Source organism: Dendrobium catenatum, unplaced genomic scaffold (genome assembly GCF_001605985.2).
Source record: "Dendrobium catenatum unplaced genomic scaffold, ASM160598v2 fragScaff_scaffold_313, whole genome shotgun sequence".
NCBI classification, from domain to species: domain Eukaryota; kingdom Viridiplantae; phylum Streptophyta; class Magnoliopsida; order Asparagales; family Orchidaceae; genus Dendrobium; species Dendrobium catenatum.
Window position 1 is genome coordinate 2,100,670 of NW_021318775.1, and position 18,038 is coordinate 2,118,707.

The window sequence follows — 18,038 nt, forward strand, 5'->3', positions numbered from 1 at the left end:
GATTGAAATTCTTTCATAAGTTTCAATTCTTGAATTGCTTAGGTACCATTGGGAAATAGGAAATTATTTACTACAATACATAGAGGTTGCAAGGAGGCAATATGGATCTGAGTGGCTCTAGGATGCTAAGGGGGGCATTGCATGAATAGTGACATAAATAGAGGCGGAAGGCGGAACAATTGGAAGGCTTCAATAGCGGGACATGGAGGCATCAATAGTGGGTAGTAATTAGTTGCAAAGCTACACTTGAGATTGTAGTAGTAGTTGTGATGCAATAGAAAGCAATCATTTTACCAATAAAAACTTCAAATTTACATAGGTTAACCAAAAGTAGTTGAATTGGGCGTAAAGGAACAAAGCCATACCGATTTTTAGCTCTCTTCATAATCATATTTAATTTAGGGGTGTCAAAACGGGTCGACGGGTTGGGTTTGAGTCGAACTTGAGTTGACCCGGGTTTAAACGGGTCAACCCGAACCTGACCCGTTTTTTGCAAACGGGTTAGATATTTCAACGCGGACCCGACCCGCTCGGGTTACCGGGTTGACCCGACCTGACCCGAGGACCCGTTTGATTCAAAAAATGGGTGAGTGCGATGGCAGGCGAGGTGAGGCGGTGCCCAAGGACCCGCTGGCTCCTGGCAGTCGAGGGCCAGGTTGGCCGTTGGCAAGGGTGACGGCGTTTGGCGAGGGCAGCGGCGTTTGGTCCCGAGGCCAGCGTTTCCCGAGGCCGGCGTTTGGAGAGAGCGATGACGTTTGATGAGGAGACAGTGTTCGGTCCAAAGGCGGCGGCAGCGTTCGGTCCAGAGGTGGTGGCATTTGGCGAGGGCGACGACGACGTCATATTCACTATTCAACCGCGTACATGCAGGCGTACAGACGTCGTGCAGACATAACTCTTTTAAACGCTTGTAGGCATGCAACTTCATATTAATTATTCACTATTCCAGAGGCAGCGGGACCAGGCGTAGTCTTGATATTGCCTCTGCCAGGCGTAATCTTGATATTGTTGAAATCAAATCATAAATGAATAGCTTTTTAATGCAAGAACCTTTTTTTTTTTAAATTTGGCAAATGGGTGTAGGAGATTGCTAGAATTTTTATTTTATTTTTGCAAATGGGTTAGTCCAGGTCAATTTCGGGTTAGCAGGTTGACCCGAACCCGACCCATTTTTTCAAACAGGTCAAATTCTGTAACCCGAACCTGACCTATTTGCAAAACGGGTTGACCCTAACCCGAAATTTTCGGGTCGTGTCAAATATTGACACCCCTAATTTAATTAAGATTGTTATTATGTTGAATTATCTACTTTGGATAAGTTTATGTCTGAATTTTAGATAAAGATTGTTTTGATTTTAAGATATGAATAAATTTTTTAAAATTCAAGCATATTTATATAATCTTATATCTATAAACATAGATTTTGATTATTGGTTTTAATTATTATAATAATAATAATTATTTATATTGAATGAATAACAGTATTTGTGACCAACTTAGTGTATTTAGATCCAAGTTTAGCACGCAGATCGCTCCAAACTATTTGTGCAAAGTTTTCATTTTCTTTTTATTCTTCATCGAATTAAATCAGTAGATTCAACGATTTTAGCCCAAAAAATTTAAATTTACATAAGCCAATCAAATTGAGTCAATCTGGGTCATAAAGGAGTTGAACCAAACCAATTTCTAACTCTTTTATTAAACCAAATTTAATTATGGTCGTATTTTCAGTTTTTTTTTTTTAAATTTTATTGTGTTGAATTATCTACTTTAAATAAGTTTAGGTTTTAATTTGAAGATATGAATAGATTTTATTTATAGGTCAGACCTTATATATGTAACCCTATTTCAATAAAATAGGGATTGATGGCAAGTAATTTTGAGTTTTTTTCCTCCCCCTCTAATTTTGATATGAGTCTGAAGATCTTGTCCAACAAATCTCGCATGTTCGATTTGTGTGACTTTCGGCCTGATTCCCATGTCAAATCCTATAAAAAAAGATAAAAAAATCCCATTTCACATCCTTCTTCAGTTGTATGCGACACAACATTTTGACCCATTCTCTTTTTTGATGATGCTTATGTGTTTCTAATGATGAACTAAACCTGAGGGAACTAACTATTTATCAGCACGTGAGATTCCTATTTAGCTTGAGAATGTTGTTCAATGAGGGACAATGCCCCCTTCAAATTCAATTGAGGATTCTGCTTCAATTCGTTTAACATTACATCTGCAGATGTATACTGCTTTGGATGATTATAATTTGCTTCATTACACCTTCCAAAGATTGAAATTGTGTTGTTATTGTCAGCTTTGTCATCTAATATACTCTTGTTATGTATTGTATTGATCTTGTGAGTGTATGAAGTTTGTAGCCACCCATGACATAAACCTCAAAATCTTTTTGTGTCCATTCGACTTGTTGTTGTTGTTTTCTGCATTGTATGAACGCTTCTTCCATTAAATGATCCAAAGATGCCACTCCCTCTACCATGGCCTCCACTAAACAATTGAAGGGAAGAGTTTTTGTTGAGTAGGTGAATTAATTCTGTACAAATCAACTGTTTTAGATTAGAAAAGTTCAAATTTACCTAGCCTAATTAAAAGAAGTTGAAATTGGCTATGAAATAGTTTAAAAAACTAATTTTAGTTCTTTGCAGAATCATATTTAATTATGGCTAATTTTCCTATTATTTTTAATTTATTTATTTTGCTAGGTTGAATTATCTACTTTGGATAAGTTTATGTTTGAATTTTAGATGTGATTAACTTGATTTCTAGACTAGATTATGTTTGATTTTAAATTCAGGCCTTATCTATGTAACTTATTTTCTCTAATAGGGATGAATGATATGTAATTATGATTATTTTTATTATTTGTATCGATATAGAATGAATAAAATTATCTGTGATCAATTAAGTGTTTTTTAGATCAATTTTGAATGTGGATCGCTTCATGTATATGCTGAGTTTTCTTCTTTTACCTCCATTAAGTTGGTAGGTTTCAATAGTGGAAAAGAAAGTCGGAAGTCGGAACAATGTGATAGTGATATCAACAAGAGGAAACATAGTTACAACAAGGGAAATTATATATCTTCAATAGTGGAAATCATCAGGTCAGCAAGAACATTGTGAAAATGCAATAGTAACTAGTGAAAAATAGGAATAAAAGTGGGTAGCTGTTTGCTCTTCATATTATGTTGATGATTTTGAACTTCATATGTTGATTGGAATTCATTATGCGTAGGGCTGCAAATGAACCGAGTCGAGCCATGCTTCAAGATGTTCAAGCTCAAGCTCGTTTGCGAGAACCTTGTTCGAGCTCGGCTCGATAAGAATCGAGCTTTTTTAGCCGATGTTCGAGCTCAGGCTCGTTTAAAAAGCCCATGCTCAATCTCGGCTCGTGTTCGAGTTTTAGCTCGATTATTTAGGCTTATCGAGCTGCTCGTAACTTGTACAGGGCCTTATTTAACAAGCCGGTCATTTGGCTCTTTTAGCACAAAATAAATACTTAAAATCACAAGTACCAACATCCAATCCATCTGCACCCGCTGCCCACTATACAGTAACTGTTCTTCAGCATGTCTTTTCTTTTGTGGAGCAAAATTAAACTGATCCATGCGATCTGGGACTAAATGTCCCACTATTTTTTTTTGGGTTTATAGATCTGGCGGGCGGGAAAGTAAAAAATGGAAATGAAGGGGAGAGAAGTGAGCGGGTCCGACGGGAAATAAAAAAAATGGAATTTTTTATAATATTTTTTAAAAATGAGTTAAATAAGGTGATATTTAATCAACTTATGAGGTATAATCTTATTTTTAATTAAATAAGACATAATCAAGCTCTAATATAGATTTAAATGAAGTCTAATATGAATCCTAATCGAACTTCTTAAAGAGCATGTTCATGAGCTTTAAATGATACTGTTTGTGAATATAAATGAACCGAATGACAAGCTGTTCAAGCTCGTTTATTTAGCGATCGAGTATTTATCAAAAGTGTTCAAGTTTGTTCGTTTAGTTTATCAAACAGACATAAACAAATTTTTATCGAGTCGAGCCACGAGCATCTTATCGAACGTTTGGTTCATTTGCAGCCCTAATTATGCTAGGTTGAAATCATGTTGTATTGATTTAGGCCTAATAAACTTCTTAAAATATTAGAGCATACATCCTTTTTATATAGGAATCATCATAGGCATATCTTTTACACTTGAAATAAATTAGAAAACAAAAACTAGGAACTAATGTTTGCTTTGAAAACTCGTCCTTGGCTCTTCTGAGAGAGTTATATTTTGTTTTAAATATTTAGAAGACAGATTAGATTGTATATAAGACACTAATAAGTGATTTTGCTCTTATTTTATGAGGATTTGTGATTAGATTGCATACGTCCTTATAGTTAATTATTTGTCCCAGTGATAAAAGAAAACTTTTGATTAATTTTGGTTAATATGCGCTAAGAATTTAACATATAGCAGCAACTATTTTGGTTTTAGGATTAAAAAAAACCACCTTTACCTTAAAGTGAATGGTAGGGGAATGAAGATGAAGTCGATCAAGATGTGTTGATCTCTTCGTCCCGTGTTGTTATGATTTCTAGTCTATTTAGTCAGTAGTGGTAGTCGGCCCAATTTGACTAAAGGATCATTGTCAGCATTCATAAGTTGTGTTATCCAAAGGAATCTAATAGACTTGATGTGGATGTTTGTTTAAGAGGATAATTTTAATTCAATCTTAAATAAAAGAGAACCTTTTGCCTTATTAAGTGCATTATATAATTCACCAATTAGGGGATTTGGGGCTATTAGAGAATGTTTAGGCGTTATTTGTGACTATAAATTAATGATGTCATTTGATAGCGAAACCACTTGATTAGAAGGTCTTGGTCATAATCGTTATTTAGTGGATCCCATACATGTCAATAATGCAAAATGGTACGTGCCAAGGCTCATGGCTTGACGCAATGCAATAGTTCAAATAGTGTATGCTAGTTGCGTCATATTTGAGCAATAGTGCTTGGTGCAAAGTGCAAATTGAGCCACAATTTATTTTAACTTATTATAAATTTAAAATTATAATTTATATTTAAATTTATTAAATTATCATTTATTATAAATTAATTTTCCTAATATATTATTATACTGAGCCACAACCTAATTCCAAATCCCATCGACGTAGCTGAGGAAGATGCGCGACATTCATAATTTGGAGGTTTGAGATCAAGTCACATGGCGTCGGTCCAATGATCAGTTAGTAGTAGCTAACTGACTACTTAGAACACCAGAGAACGCACAAGGTTCATATTGGAGCTGGCATTATAGGCATGCTTTTATACTGGAAATGTACTAGGAAACAAAAACTAAAATGTAATACATATGAATTGTATTCCGAATTGACATGGACTTAAAATAACTTATTCTTCTCATAAAATTTTGTGGAATTCCAAGTAGAGTTTTTGTTGGAGTGGGTGGCCTTTTCATGGGGAGGGAACTTTATATACTATATACTATATATATATATATATAAAAAAAATTGTATTTTGATTATGAATCTTGTCATATATTCCACGAGATGTTCGACCGAGAGTTTTTTGCGGACCTTTACCATTTAATTTATGTATTATCTAATTAGGCGTAGCATCAGTTATTCCAATCAAAATAACTTAACAACCTTCCTAAAGTCATGGTATTTAGTGCCAAATTCTTCATGGGAAGTCTTAACAGCAATGTCAAATATCTCAAAAAATGACGCGAGAAGTAAAACTTAAGTCTGTGGGTTAGCAATAGGTTCAAATTTTCTTGGTAGACTACCATTTAAAAATTCCTCCCCTTTTTTTTTACTGATTGCAGTTTAACAGGGGCACCAGTGCCATGCAACATTATGTTGCATCTCGGCCAATGTTTATTGATGTGGAAGTCATGAACACAGACACAAAAATGGTTCTTGGTGATCAAGGTTTGCAAGCAGGCCCAAGCAACATTGCACGTGGCCTTTCTACACTTTACAAAGAAATCACAGGTTAGAAGAGTTTCTTTGAATCAAGTTTAAATGTGATTAGTAATTAGTTATATGTGACCTAGCCTGCTATAACTTTCTTGCAGAGACTGTTCGCAAAGAGTCAGCAACTATACAAGCTGTGTTCCCCTCTGCTAATGATGTCATGTCAATTCTTGTGCAGGTAACTTAAAAGGGATTTTTTTTCCTGAAGATTGAATGTTCATGTAAAAAAACTTGCAATTCACAAATGTAGCATTCCACGTAATAATATATTATCTTTGTGTGCAGCGTGTTTTGGAGCAGCGTGTGACAGCCATCCTTGATAAGTTATTAATAAAGCCATCCCTTGTAAACTTACCTCCGGTTGAACACGGTGGTCTGCTAATCGTAAGCGATTATGTTGTCTATTTGTATTTCCGAGTGTAATATCATCGCTTGGGGTTCTTTTGATGGTAACATATGTGATTTTGAATTCACTTTGCAGTATTTGAGAATTCTTGCAGTTGCATACGAGAAGACACAGGAACTGGCTAAAGATTTACGAGCTGTTGGTTGTGGAGATTTAGATGTTGAAGGTAGAGATAAACTTTTGTTGCTTTCTGAAGTGAGACCATCTTTATGCTCCATGACAGTCATTTCATAGATTTCTCATTCATGATAAATAACCAGGGAATGATAGGTTTGAAGTAATTTAGAGTTTGTAGCATTATGGAAAGGGGTTTTTAACTAGTCTCTATTGACCTTCGTATCAATCCCTTGATCAATAAGTTCAATAGCGATGAAAATGGTGGATAACAGATGCACTGTTACGGGGTTCCATTTTGAAACACCTCAAACATAGTTAAAATTAGCCAACCATCATTTGTTTCAAAACTTGACTGCGTTGACGTGCCTGGAATGTAAACAATATATAGAAAATATCTCTCATGACACCAAATTGTTGTACTACCAAAACCGACAACAAACGTATGTGACATTGTTAAAAATTATTCAACTGGTGGTCATTTCATGAAATGGGCTGATTGTCATGTCTGGAATGTCGAAAATACCCTAGGACACCCATATTGCCCAGGTCGCCACATGAGAGAAAAATGTGGAAAGTTCATCTACACGCGAGGTTACATGTAAAAAATCAAAATCTGTGAACGGTGAGAGTTCGCAAATGAGATTTGATAAATGCGTAAGTTTTAAATTTAATGTTATTTATTAATTTATTAAATAGAATTTCATTATGATAAAAAATGTCCATTTATATGTATATAAATTTATTTTACATATAATAACAATTATTTAAAATTTAAAAAAATCTAAAACCTCTTGCACCCCATGCCAGCCCCTCCTCTCTCTTTCTTGATCTAGTCTTCGCACAATCTCTCTCTTTCCTAGCCCACAATAACCCAAAAACCCCTTTTTTTCCTTGCACTACGCTTCACCACAACACACTGCAAGCACCCCTACTCCTTCCCTCTTCAAAATTCATACAACCTGTAAGCTACCTTTGCCCAATCACTCTCCTCTCAAAATAGCACTTGAGGCCCTCAAATCTCCCTATCTAACTCAGATGCACGTATCTGCTTAGCCTTGCCCCATAGTCTAACTTGTGCCCAGCCTGCAAATTAGTATTGTAAACATTCTCTCTCTCTCTCTCTCTCTCTCTCTCTCTTGCACGTTAGCTCTTGCTTGTGCAGGTACACACACCTCGCGCCTCTTCTCTTTCACTCCTACCCGACATCCTGAAACCCTTTCTTTTGACGGTAGGGTAGTTAGAAGGCCACAATCAGAGCTTGTTGGACAAGGTTTTGACAAGATTGACTATGTATAAAGAAGAAAAAGAGTTTGTAATGCTTGCATATTTGAGTTGAATATGTTCAAACCTATCAACTATGACAAACCCATTGCATTTTACTCTACAATGTCGACCCCAATTGTCTCTTCCCCGCATTGACTGGTGACCCATCATCTCCAACTCTTTGTTGACCACAACTAACAACCACGAAAGGCATCTCTTCCTCACACGAAAACCGCAATGTCTTCCCTCCAAATGCTATAGATCTCCAATGCCAACCTAACTATCCAACAAGCTTAATATCTATTTTCCGTTGAACTCCAGCTATCATTATTGCCGACAACAAACCTGCTGACAAGTTCCCAACCTTGTAGCTTATTCTAAACCTTGCTGGAAAACTCACACAACCATCCCGTCAATTCTTCACTTCGTCCAAACCAACAAGCTGCACCATCTACCTTCGCTTGATATGCGGTCCTTTCCTCGATTTCTTCAAATTCAAGTTGTCGACCAATTGCTACCAACCTTCACCTAGCCAAACTGCCTTTTTCATCACATTATCTCAAACTTTCATTATCCCTTTATATCACTTTCTATTCTCTATCTACCTTTCTCTACTTTCTCTCTCTCACTCTCTCTCTCTCTCAAAAGGAAAGTTTTTCGTAAAAAATAAGTGAAAAAACTAAGGTCCAAAAGAAAAGAGAGAAGGAAAATTTTGTATTATGTTTGATCTCCTTGTTGCAATCTTGTCACCTCATGTTGTCATTAATTGCCTCATATGTGAGGTAAAAATGCAAAAACTTCTATAAAATTTAAGCCCATGCTCATTTTTCCAATGTGTCGAAAGAACTCTCAAATAATTACTCATATGTACTATTCTAATGGGGCGAGCAAACCCAGTTGTATGCATTTTCGTGTGGGAGCTAAAGACATGCACATTTTTTTAAGTGTGCTGGGTATGAAGGGGTTATGATGTCCTAGACATTGACTATGCTTTTGTTTCTTAAGTGTTTTGGGAAGGCCTAATACTCTAGTAGATTCCCTCTGCACTGGGGAGACGATGGGTTGAAAATTTTCCTAAATGAACTTGTAAATAACAAAGTTTATATGAACTTCTAGGAATAAAAGTGACCAAAAAGTTAATGAATGAAAAATGAACAAAAAAAAAAGTACAAAAATTGCAAGATAAGACCAAAGTTGAGCATTCTACATATCATGATATGTTTGTTGCTTTACAAGTGAAATTGAATACAAAGAAAACTTATAGGGAATTCGATAGTTCGCTAGCGAGCAAGAATAGAACTTGGTAGCTTGCCAACAAACACAAATAGTATGCAGGAACCCAGTCTATAACACAAATAGTATGCAACAAGAATATGACTTAGTTCGCACTGTAGGAACCCAGACGAAGAAGCCCTGTTCGACTCCTCTGCTTGTGCTCGTGCCTCCAACCCGACCCGCCTTCGTCCCGCTCGATCCCAGACGCTCGCTTGTTCCCTCTCGCCCGATCTTCACGTACACAACCAGCTCGATTCTTCTCCTTCTCGATTCCCTCTAGTTGAAGTCACCCAGTTAGTTGATTGCAACCCGATCGACTGCACAAATCCCAGTCCATCAACTTGATCCAAGCCATCAACATCCGATGTCATTTGCACATGACCACATCCGCAACTCTAGCCCTACCCGTCATTGTCTTTATCAATATTTTTACACTAAAATGTATAAAATTATATCTTATTTGCTTAAACAACAAGTATCGAAGACTTGCATTTGGTTGTATCTTTGAGTCGACCTGGAGATAAATAAAGAGAACATATGAAGGCTTGCGCCGTCATATCTTTGATATGGCTAGGAAAAATTAATTATGCGAAGACCTTGCATCATCGTTTTTTTTATCCGGCCGGCATGAACAAAGTCAAGTGCCTACCTGGCATTTTCTACATAGGGGGGTGGGATATAGGGAGGCTGTCAAAATTTTAAATGACAAAGGATCCCTTCATAATTAATTTTAAAAGTAAAATCATACACATCTAATTTAATATTTTAACCAACTGAAAATATTTATCATTCGAAATGATTGTTGGTTAATGTACTAAATGACATATTCTCAATCTATTTTTTAATAAAAGGACCTTGCTATGGGGAAGGCAATCACTAACTAATGGTGTCATCGATGAGATGAAAGAGAAGTGAAGGCACCATTATTAATTTTCATACTTCAAATGTAGCTAGCATAGAATCACATATGTTTATTTATGCTCATCTAGTATCAATCGAGTATCCAATTGATGTTACAAAAGAGCAAGCAACACTTAACTATGTTATTTTGTAGTACATAACTTATATGAAACATAATTGTGCGTTTCAGTTTCAAATGATATTAAATCACTCATTATGGGCATCACTTATGTTTCACTAATGCACACAGCCTCAATTGGACTTATGCTTGCATGTACTAGCACTTAAAAAAAGAAAAGGCACAAGGGATAGAAGAAGAGAAAAAAATGTTGACCATATGTGCTTATTTGACTCATGTGCGTTTTACTTTTAATTGGACAATTACAGCCAAGTATACTCTTTCATCTAATATGATTTTCCAAGCGTTCCAACATGTTACACGTTACACGAGCACACATTACAAGAATGATATGTTAGATCAACCTGGTGATTATTTACTTAAGAGTTGGATTAACTTGGAGTTTATTCATTTAGAAATAGAGTAAAAAGAGACTTATCAGCAAGACTCAAGTGCAAAGTACCAAGTTTAGTGTCTAAGTATTATATATTTTTTTTTATGGGAAGAATATTTAAGAAACACATCAAGGAGAGATGAAATTAAGATAAATGAAACATAATAAAATATTTTAGTTTGGTAAAGGGATCATAACATCCACCCTTTTTTGAGCTCAACAAGCTCTTACTCTATCTAGTTCGATTCTTTTGTATGTAACCTGCCCCAAGTTACATAAGGGCTTACTCTTAATGAATTCTTAAGCTCAATAGCAATTTCAAAATGTGGAAATTGGAATTTTGGGAGGTGTAAATCATTATCATTTCTTTCAAACTACAAATTAATCTTTCCAAGAAATGCACCAAATATGTAAATAATGAAACTTCCCGACTACTTGGATGAGTAGGTACACATCAGAATTTTATCCAAGTTCCGTATGTGCTCCGATCTATACGTCAAGCTCCTAAATGTGAGATCTGAAAATGCTTCGTGGATTTTCTAAAAGTGCTCAAATACTCTAACAATAGACTTGTTGATAGAAAATTTAATCGGAGATAGCTATTTAATTTTGAAAATACGCTCAAAATTCTAAAAGCCATCCCGTCAAAACCTAAACTCAAATCCTACTAAGAATTTAAACACTTAGAATAAAATTCGTCACAAGAAACTTAAAAACAAAAACCCATATACACTTTGTCAACGGTTTGACGAGGATGATGAATTAAAGAATAACTTAATCTCATAAAGAGTAGGTGTCTTGTGGAATATATTACTACAATTCATTATCAATCGATTTATCACTAGCAGGGACATGGCATGTGCCCACTAACTGGGTAGTTTTGTCGTAAAATGGCACCACTATATTACAGTCACGACCTAAGTCTGTGTGTTCCCTAATGGTTAAATGCTCATTGAGTGATGAATTATAGAGTGCGCTTGATAAAATATGAAACCCTGTGTTAGCTAAGGTTGACTTAAATTTACCACCTTAGATAAACATCTATCCCAGGTCTATAAGGTACCTTTGGATGATGTAACCAATGGCTGCTGATAAGGATCATTCCGTCAGGTTGAGTCAACTACCTCCTATGACGAGAGACCATGACAACATGTCGAGGGTAATAAATTTGAGAATATTCTCTACTTAGAAAGATTAAATGTCTTGTCAAGCATCTATTTACAATTCATTCTTAAACTCTCTCGCCAATAAAGATGTGACATATGTTCATTAAGTGATAGTTTTGCCACCAAATGGTATCATAGGTAAACAGTTATGATGGGGGATCTTTAATAAGATATTTTTGTCGCAAAAGGATACTATTAAATTATTGTCAGGCTCAAAACATGTAAGTTCCCGAATTGATAAAAATTATTGAATAATGAATCATACGATGCACTTTATATGACAGAAATCTCTCTGTTAACTAATGTCAACTTCAATTTATCCCTTTAGACAAATATCCACCCTAAGTCTAGAAGCTTCTTTTAGGAGAAGCAATGGTTCCCGATAAGGATATTTCAGTTAGATTGGGTCGACTATCTCCTATGACTGAGTAGACTAAGGACTATGACAACTCATGATGATAGAATCATGTGATCTTGATTGAGTTTGTCATTATTCTCAAACCATCTGCTTTAAATGTTAGATGGTTAACTAGAAATTTTAGATCAAATTGCTGCTATGATGAGGACATCAGATTTCGACACGTGTACCATCGCCGGAGACGCAGATCGACGGCTACGATCCATAGTCTCTATTTTTGATTTATTTGCATCTTATTTTTATGATTGTATTTTTTTCCTTATTTCCTAGTTTACCCCTGAGGGCATTGAGTCTCTTATGTAGCCCTGAGGGCATTTATGTCATTTTAGTTGTGTTTTATTTTTGCCTACTTATATGAGGCCTCATTCATTGTAATAGTTTAGTTTTGATGAATGAAAAACCCTAGCCCAGCTCCTTGTTTTAGCTGCCGGCCCCCACTTCCCCCTCTGATTTTCAAATTTGAAATTTAAATTTGTTTCACGAGGCCTTGAATGCTTTCCTAAAATAGCTCCTTGATTTAAGGCTTCAATATTAATTGGATTTAAATTTGAATGACTAATTCAAATTATTTCTAATTGCTAGCCTCAAATTTTTGGAAACTTTCCCTCTTACAAAAATCTGAAAATTAATTCAGATTTTATTAAATATTTGATTAGTAATATGGGCCCCACTTATGATTTTTAAATCCTTTCCCCTCTCTATGTGGCCGGCCCTTCATTGGGCTTAATCTCTCTCATATTTTATTAATTGCTCCCCAATTAAACTCCTTGATTCCTCTTAAACCGCCGGCCCCATTATGGGATTAATTTGAATTCACAAATTAATTTCCCTCCCACCTCATTTAATGGAAATTCAAATTCAGATTTCTCATCAGTCTCTGTACTCTCCACCCGTCCGCTCCCCTCTTCCTCACCACCCAAGCCCTTGCCCCCACCCGTCCCCCTTGGCTCCACCTCCCCTAGGTGGCCTTTCTCCCTCCTTACACCACCTCAACGCCACGATCTCCCGTGATGCATGGCGGATCCCGAAATTGATAGCGGATTGGTACTCGACGTCTACTGTTGAAGATTATTTGAACCCGTTCTTCGACGTCGGGTTTGGCTCCGACGACACTGTTGAAGATTATTTGAACCGCATCCTTCCCACTCTCGTGGATGTCATAGACGATCAATTCCAGGACTACGATTGGACCATCAACGACCATCCACCCGCTTCTCTAACTCCCATTTCCTCCCCGGCGACGAGTCCTCTCGGCATCACCTGTGTACTAGGGGTAACGCTAAGTTTGCTTACAATCATCTTCCGTTAGCCCCCACTTTCAAGAGCGATTGAATGACCTCCAGGTGAAGGATCTATATGTTAAACGTGTGGCTTTGTTAAAATAATCTTTTAGCATCATCTGTATTTTTGGTTATTAAGTTTGCAAGTTCTCGTTATCTCAATTGTAATCAATTACTGTTGCTTTGTCTCTCATGCTATTTTCTGAAACCCTACTTGAGTAAACGTGTTTTTATTGGAAGTACGCTAAGTTCAAAATAGTTATTAATTCTTAAGTGCAATCCTGGCTGTCATTTTAGATTCACATCATTTCGCATATAGTTTCACATCATGCTATTATACACTAAACAATTAGCATCAATCTAAAGGTTAGTCTTAATTGAAAATTCTTTGTAATCGTTGAGATAGTTAATAAACTATAACAGTTTGCGCTTATGTGACATTTGGAACTATATTATAAAGTTTTTGCGAAATGAGGGCGAAATATTTTGCTAGTATTTTATCTATAATCTAATTAGCCTTAAAAAAAATTGACCAAGAAACATTCAAACTCTCTATCATAGTAGAGATTAGGGCATGAATTTTTGGAGCCCACAATTTCATAAGAATTATGGGTGAGATACGATTACAATTAGTACTCTACTATAAGGGTGCACATGCTGTCATGGTTCATGCATACATAAATTCACAAACTTTAAGCAACTTGTGATCATTAAGCTTAGACTAACCATTTGGAGTCAATTTTATAAGCCCTTTCCTTCTTTGAATAGAACTTAATTTATCGGGAATTTCTTTGACTGTGTAGTGTTTTGTTTTGGTTCCCAATGTTGTACATTGAGAGGTTTTTCTCAGATATTTTTTTTTATCTGTAGAAACTGTCTTGCACATGCCCAAGTGCATAGGGATAAACTTGAATGAGTAAACTATACTTGATTGTTAGAGACGTGGCATGAATAGATAACTTTAATTATATATCTATATTATACATTATTTTAATTTTGATTGTATACATAAAACACTTTTATTTATATTAGATGTATTCTTATATTTTTTTTGGCTGTCTCTTGATTTGAAAACACTGAAAAAATTTCTCCCTAGTGCGGGTTTAGGTCTTTGATTATACTGGATCCACTGTGCTTAAGAAGTCATATGGTCTAAATCAAGAAAACAGCCTCTTTGCAAAGCAAGAGTAAGACTGTATATAACCCCTTCCTTTTCTGAGTTGGCGGGGTCTCTGCACAGTTGGTATAGTCTGAAAAGGGCAACTCAATTTGGTTTGACTCCATCATAATTGACAAGCACCTTATATACATATATATAAGGATGGAGTTACTTCTTACACATCTTTTATCTTTCATAAAAAAATTGAATGAATAAGATTTGAAGTTGATAAAAGTTATTAATAATTAGGGGTGTCACAAAATGATCCAGCACTTCAACTTGATTCGAACTTCTCCTGAAAAATCCGGTTTGGATTGACCCATTTAATAAACGGTACGAGGTCAGGTTGACTGGTTTAATAAATGGATCGGGTTCGAGTTGACTTGCGAAACTATTTTTGTCCCGAAAATGATTTGTTTCTTATTTGTTTTCCTTAATTTTTGTACTAGTAGGTATAATCTTCTTATTTTTGATCAAATATGTTAAATTTATAGTTACTAAGTTATTTAAAAAAAATTAAACTAACATTGGTTAATGGGTCGGGTTCAAATTGTTCGGGTTGCTAGCAGATCGGGTTTATGTTGGTGTTTTTAACTCATTTATTAAAAGGGTTGAATTCAAGTTGATCGTAGTTGCGACAGGTCAATTTTTTGGTCTGATCCGAACTTGATCTGTCAACCCATTTTAACAACCCTATTAATAATGTAAATAGCTAGAGGTGTCTTTTAGACGGATGCTTCCCTTGCACATTTTCCAGCCTCCAACAAATTTGAATGGCTATGCTTTGAATGTGCTTAAATATAACTTTTAGCTACTTCAAATCTTTGCCATTTAAATTTTATGGAGGGTGAAAGATGTGCAAGGAGAACTGAATCGTTCCTTCTAAAATAATTGTAGCCTCACTCTATGTACATGCATTTATTCTCGTATAAGAAGGCAAATCATCCATAAGTATATGTGACCCGCCCAACAATCTCCCAGCCTTCAAATGCCATAACCACAGCATTATATACATTGAGATATGAACCCCTCCTTGTTATCACTCCCTCGCCAGTCCGTGAATGCCTGATTATTCTTGCCACCAGATGCCTGACCTGCATGCAAATGAGGTCCTCAATGAGTTTTTGCTAGATTAAATTAGATTGGATTCCATCTCTACTACTTTTAGGGATTTGGTCCTTGCTTTTATTTTACTAAAGAAAAATTATGCTTTCAATTTTTGGGAAGGGATGATCCTGTGGAACTAAGGGCCTAACCTGCTCTAAAAATTTATGTCCCAGATACTCATCTTCTTTTTAGTTATTGCGTGCAAATGCGTCTCTCAATGCCTCACCTACAATTTTTTTTCTGTCCAGGTCTTACAGAGTCTCTATTTTCTGCTCATAAAGATGATTACCCGGAACATGAGCAGGCATCTCTCAGACAACTTTATCAAGCGAAGGTTATTTATATCCTTACTCAAAATCTTTTTTATTTGATTTCATCTACTATCAGATTGTTAATTAGCAGCAACAAGCCAATTTATGACTAAATCTTACAGGTGGAAGAGCTGCGTGCTGAAGCCCAGCAGCAATCTGAAGCAGCTGGAACTGTCTCACGCTCAAAGTCAGGCTCCAATGCATCTGCTCATCAACAAATATCTGTTACTATAGTAACCGAGTTTGTCCGCTGGAATGAGGAGGCAGTATCTAGATGCTCTTTATTTTCCTCACAGGTATGGGGTGCATTATCATTTTTTTCACTTTGAAGGTTTTTTTATTGAAAAATTAGGTAAGCTTAATTAAACCTGGGAACCAAGTTTATTTAGTTTTCAGCATAATGCAATGGAAGATAAGATTAAGTTCATCTCATGAATTTCTCCCCTCAACCACATTGTCTCATCTTCAAGGCCAGTAAATTGCTTATTGATGACATTTCTCATCTACAAGGCTATTGAAACTGCCTATTGTGAGTGATGGAAGAAGGCATGCAAAATTTTTTTTTAAAGCATTGCATTTATTTGATAATGTATGATTTGTTTATTACTTGGGAAATTTGATCAAAGAGGGAGTGAATTAACTGGTTTTTTGCCTTTGTTTATATTCTTGGTAGTGGTTAATTGTTTGAAGTTTCATTCTTTTGCTTTGATAACTTATGCTGTTTGTGTTCATTATTTTATTTTCGTGTAATATCATTTTTTATGAGAGGAACCATTTCCTTTTTTTTTAATTTATTGCTAGCTTTTAAAATTCTATCTGATATAGGGTTCAATGGAAATTTCTGAACAAAATGAATGTGGTTTCACCTAATGAAAGCAGAAATATCGTTCAAGTGACAAGGATTTCATTTGAACGATGAGTTTGTGGTGAGCATAACGCACCATTTTTCAGCACCAAAATGCATAGTAGGCTAGTTTGATACTCATAAATACAATGAATTGGTAAATCCTAATTGGTGAGCCATATGTTTAGTAGTCTTAACTCTTAACCAAGTTTCTATCATATTAACTACATAAAGCTTTCATTTGCATAATTTGTGATCACATTAGAATGATGGGAGATGAAAAATTGGATTGTTTTATGATATGGCGATCTGCAAATCATCATTTGTTAATTTGATTTGATAGGCTACCCTTTCACCATAAAGGTATGATATCTTTAATGTATTTTCACCCCTGCTGTATCTTGGCAAAAATCACTTAAAGCTAACAAATTAACTTTCGATGCCTCTTACACCTCTAGTATCTCGATCTTAAAAAATGTCCTCATCCTTGCCTTAACATGATGCGGACATCCAACCATCCATGCCTATCCGAGGAGGAGCTGAAGATCGACGGCCGTCATCGTCCCACGTTATCTTAAATTTTATCTGTAATTTTTATTTTTATTATGAATTTTTCATTTTTACCCTCACTTAAGAGAGTCGTCCTATGTAAGCCCTAGGGGCATATGTGTCTTGTTTTAGTTTCTTAGGCCTATATATAGAGGTTCTTGCTTGTGTAATGTAATGATGGATTATTAATAAAAAAAAGAATTGGAGCATTTGTCTTGATCTCTATGTGAGTTATGGAGAGGAAAAGTCCTATGGGAGGACAATATTGTTTCCACCAGTCGCAGGATGGATCCGAGCTCGTGGATTGAAGTCCCTCGGGGAGGGCAATGTAGTATCCACCAGCCGCAGAAAGAGTCTGGGCTCGTGGTTTGTATCATTTTTATTTTATTTTTTCTTTGTTTTTCGTCCTCTCATCTCTAGTCTTCATCATTAACCATCCGTTTTTGTTTGATTTTGTTTGATTTTGGTTAACTTTTCTTTTGGTGTCAAACATCAACCCCTCCACCTCCATAGTCGGCCAACCACCTCACCCCTAGCCTCTTCCCTCCTCTACAAATTTTGAATTTTGAATTCAAAATAGCCTCTTTATTACCTTCCTAAATTAATCTATTGTTAACTTGGAAATTTTCTAATTTGAATTCAAAGATATTTGAATTTCAAATCCTTCCCGAATTAACAAATCTAATTTTGGAAGCCTTCCCCTAATTCCTCTAAATATGAGATTAATTT

At 35.8% G+C, this 18,038-nt stretch overlaps 1 protein-coding gene across 1 annotated transcript in view; it reads left to right on the plus strand.

Annotated features, from left to right (window-relative positions):
* The window catches only part of LOC110105057 (exocyst complex component 5), a 45,006-nt gene that overhangs the window by 12,654 nt on the left and 14,314 nt on the right, over positions 1-18,038 (plus strand). Inside the window, exons 9-14 of the mRNA XM_020834417.2 lie at positions 5,852-6,020; positions 6,104-6,180; positions 6,288-6,386; positions 6,484-6,574; positions 15,854-15,939; positions 16,039-16,212. Coding sequence (XP_020690076.1) covers positions 5,852-6,020; positions 6,104-6,180; positions 6,288-6,386; positions 6,484-6,574; positions 15,854-15,939; positions 16,039-16,212 — 696 coding nt within the window. The remainder of the gene's footprint in view (positions 1-5,851; positions 6,021-6,103; positions 6,181-6,287; positions 6,387-6,483; positions 6,575-15,853; positions 15,940-16,038; positions 16,213-18,038) is intronic.